This window comes from Fukomys damarensis, unplaced genomic scaffold, assembly GCF_012274545.1.
Source record: "Fukomys damarensis isolate Sample0158 unplaced genomic scaffold, DMR_v1.0_HiC HiC_scaffold_33, whole genome shotgun sequence".
Lineage (NCBI taxonomy): Eukaryota > Metazoa > Chordata > Mammalia > Rodentia > Bathyergidae > Fukomys > Fukomys damarensis.
In genome coordinates, this window is record NW_022900945.1 from 56313352 (window position 1) to 56316879 (window position 3528).

The window sequence follows — 3528 nt, forward strand, 5'->3', positions numbered from 1 at the left end:
AGACGAACTGAAAAAAACAAAAAAAAAAAAAAAAAAAAAAAAAAAACCCAAAACCACCTTTTGTTTAAATGAAAGTTTGGGCTGGAAAGTTAGCTCAGAGGTTTCACCCCCTGCCTTGCAAGCCCAAGGTTCTAAGTTCAATCCCCAGTACCAAAAAATAAAAAGTATGATAGAGATTCCCAGAACTCTGGAAGGCTGAGGCAGGAAGATCACAAGTTTAAGCCTAGTTTGGGCCATGTAAAAACTTAATGAGACTGTCTCAAAAAATAAAAAGGGCTGGGGATGCAGCTTGGTATGTCAGCATGAAGATCCTGGGCTCAATTCCTAGCACTGCAAATAAAACACAAACAGTGTGATAACTGGAAGAGAAAAGAAACATCCAGCACAGGTGTATTTGTGAACATTCATGACCACAAACACATTTGTCTACATGAAAAATGTCCTGTGATTCGTGTCATACAAAAATAAATTCCAAGAGAATTTAAAAACCTAAGAAGAAAAGCCATAAAACTTCTGTCAGATAGGGAGAGTACCTTTTCCACCTTGGATTAGAAAAGATTTGTTAAGACAGAAAATAGAGAAATGTAGCTGATTGGCGGTGATTCTGTTCACCAAGACAGGAAAGAGCAGTTGTTTTCCTGCCTCCGGCTCCTATGACACCTCTTCAGAAGATTCCTTCAACACCACTACAAAGTGGAAAGTTTGCCACTCCTCACAGCAGTGCTAAAACAATCTTACAGGCTGACTTCAAACTTACTGCATAGCCCCAGGCACCTGGCCTCAAACTCCATCTTCCTGCCTCAGCTTACTGGAGTTCTGCGATTGTAAATGCACACCTTCACCCCCAGCTCTGGTGCTCTGCAGTTAAGGAGAAAAAAGATCTAGTAATGTTTTTGCTAGTTATACTTTCCTAACAGTCATGAAAATAAAACGGCCAGTAAGTTAAAAGATATTTGCCCAAATACTTTTTCAGATTGTTTTATCTAGTCCTGCAGTTAAGAGAAGTCCCCTACTTCCCCCTACAAATATCCTTTTGGAGAATATGTATCCCTTTCTAACAATGTAACTGGAATTATCTCTAGTTGTCTCCACAGTAAGAAAATCAATGTGCGGGGGCAGGGTTTCACTATGTAGTTCACGCAGGTCTCAAACTTGCAGCAGTCCTCCTGCCTCAGCCTCCTGAGTGTTCATTCAGATTATACACACCTATACTAAGGAAAATTATTTTCTACTGGTGACTGACTCCCATTTATCAAATCGGGTGTTTGAAATGGAACCAAAAATTAAAGAGAAGACTGTAAACCAAGATAACGAGAGAAGCCCTGGATTGTTCTGGAAAGGGAAACAGCCTTAACAAAACCAAGACAACACTCTTAGTGCCGGGCATAGTAGCACACATCTGTAATCCCAGCAATTGGAAAGTAGGCAGCAGGACTGCCTCAAGTTCGAGGCCAGCCTGGGCTACATAGTGAGTTCAGGGCCAGCCTGAACTACAAAGTGAGAACCTGCTCCCCCAAAAGACAAGACTCTTAGCATAAATAAAGGTTTTATTGGTCACTCTGATGAATGACAGACTAAGTCCCTGTCCCGTGCTCCACACTCCCAGCCCAAGGTGGCAGAAAACACTGAGCTTGTGACAGCGGCCACAAGTGGGAAGGATCCAAAAGCCTCTGTAGTTTAAGAAGGCTACCGGGACCGGAACCAACGTCCTAAGAACAGATCCAGGATAGAAAAAGCATCGTCCAGAGCTGGAGGTCCTGGTGATTCTGGATCTAAGGAAGAAAAGCAGAAAAATGGCTAGCTGAAGTGAAAGGACCAGGCAGAGGCAAGAGGGGATATTAAAGGGCACACAGGTGAGAGTCCGTTTCCCCGGGAGTTCAGAGGCGGGCTCTTCTCTTACCAGCTCCGGGACTGCTGTCTGCTTCCTGACGGGTCACGGTGGTCTCCCGCCGGCCCTCACTGTCCACCACAGTCCGCCGCTCCTCCACTACCTGCAAGCAGAGCCCCACCCACCATGTCCCTAAAGTCACTAAAGCTGATTTCAGCAGGTTCTTTCTTTTGGAAACACTGGGAAGCACTTCACACTTGCTAGGTAAGCACCTACCACTGAGCTATATTTCCAGTCCTTTGCATTTATTTTTATTTTGAGACAGGGTCTCGAGTCGTCCAAGCTGGCCTCAAACTTGCAATCCTCCTGCCTCAGCCTCGGAGAGCTGGGATTACAGGTGTGCGGTACCACACTTGGCCAGGTCAGTTGCTTCTCTGCATGTGTCCCCCTTTCTCCTTCACCCCTCTTCCCCCAACTCACCCCATCTGGCTTAGTGATCTTGGTCACAGAGATGCTCTTGAAGTAGGATTTGGGCTGGGGCTGTAGAACTGGGCCGAGACCTTCCTGGGAGACCTGGGAATCAAGATCTGGAAGGGAAAAGAAATTAAGAACCAAGAGAGTCTAAGGGGAAAAAGAAACTCAAGGAGCGAGAAAACCACCCTCCCTCAACTCACCCTTGTCCTCTCTGGCTCTGGGATGAGGAGTCACTGGCCACATTTCATCGAACTGTAGAAGAAACCACAGCAGGTGAAAAGACATCTTCCAACCTGGAACGTGAAGGGTCAAAGACCTCAAACTGCTCCCAAATTCCAACACCCCATTTCCCCAGGGGGAATTCCACTTAGTATAGCTCTACGGACCCAACCTCGCTGCTTTCCTGAAATGATACTGTCTCGTCCTCCCAACAATCCTGCCTTATCCAAGACTCATCTGGACCAGTGGTTTGTGTGTGTGGCTTTGTTTTTAAGCAAGGAGCAGAACTCCCATTTCCCCCGAAGAATAGCCTACAAGAAGCTTAATACGGAAAACGGGATGGGGCTGTAGGTCAGTGTCCTTGTCCAGCACAAAGGCTAAGGTCCAATCCTTAGCACAAGAAAAGAAGGGGAGAGGAAGGAAGAAGTGGGTAGGTGTGGAGAAGAAAGAAAACCAAGGGCCGTTAGGAGGAAGTCCACCCCTAGCCTGTGATTCCGCCAGGGGTGCGGCCACCGCGCCCACTTACAGCGGCCGCACGGAGTACTCACTCTAGGAAACGGTCTCCGGGACCCCCAGCCCGGTGCTGACTTTGGGGACTCGGGTCCTGGCTCACTCTCCAAGCCTCCCCCAAAGATCCCGGGCTGGTGACTATCCGGGAACTTCAGCATGGAGTCCCGAAGTGTGCGTCCCTCCCGCCGCGTCTCACCGGGGGCCTCTGACTCAGGAACTGGAAGTTCTGCAGAGGCGGCAGGTGCATGCTGGAGTGGGGTTTGCATCCCCCTGAGCTTTCCACCCGCTGCTCCTCCCAGCCGGCTCACACGGAAGCCGCGGTCCTCCCCGGGGACACCCACACACCGGGGGCGTGCAACGGCCAGGTCCAGGTCCCCATCTCGCTGAAGACGCTGCTGAAATCCCGCACGAGGTCGTCCAAGCCGAAGTGGTCCTGGAAGCGCATCCCTCCGCCCGGGCCGAAGCCAAAGCCCTCCGGGGGCTGGGGCCCGGCAGAC

At 49.3% G+C, this 3528-nt stretch overlaps 1 protein-coding gene across 1 annotated transcript; it reads right to left on the reverse strand.

Moving 5' to 3' along the window:
* Positions 1-1529: 1529 nt before the first annotated feature.
* Hax1 (HCLS1 associated protein X-1) lies at positions 1530-3522 on the reverse strand. The gene is made up of 6 exons (XM_010643993.2): positions 3377-3522; positions 3070-3257; positions 2503-2554; positions 2309-2415; positions 1901-1991; positions 1530-1772 (listed from the first exon to the last, which is right to left on the reverse strand). Exons 1-6 carry the CDS (start codon positions 3474-3476, stop codon positions 1687-1689), a joined length of 624 nt encoding a protein of 207 aa, XP_010642295.2. The 5' UTR covers positions 3477-3522; the 3' UTR covers positions 1530-1686.
* Between the last annotated feature and the right edge of the window lie 6 nt (positions 3523-3528).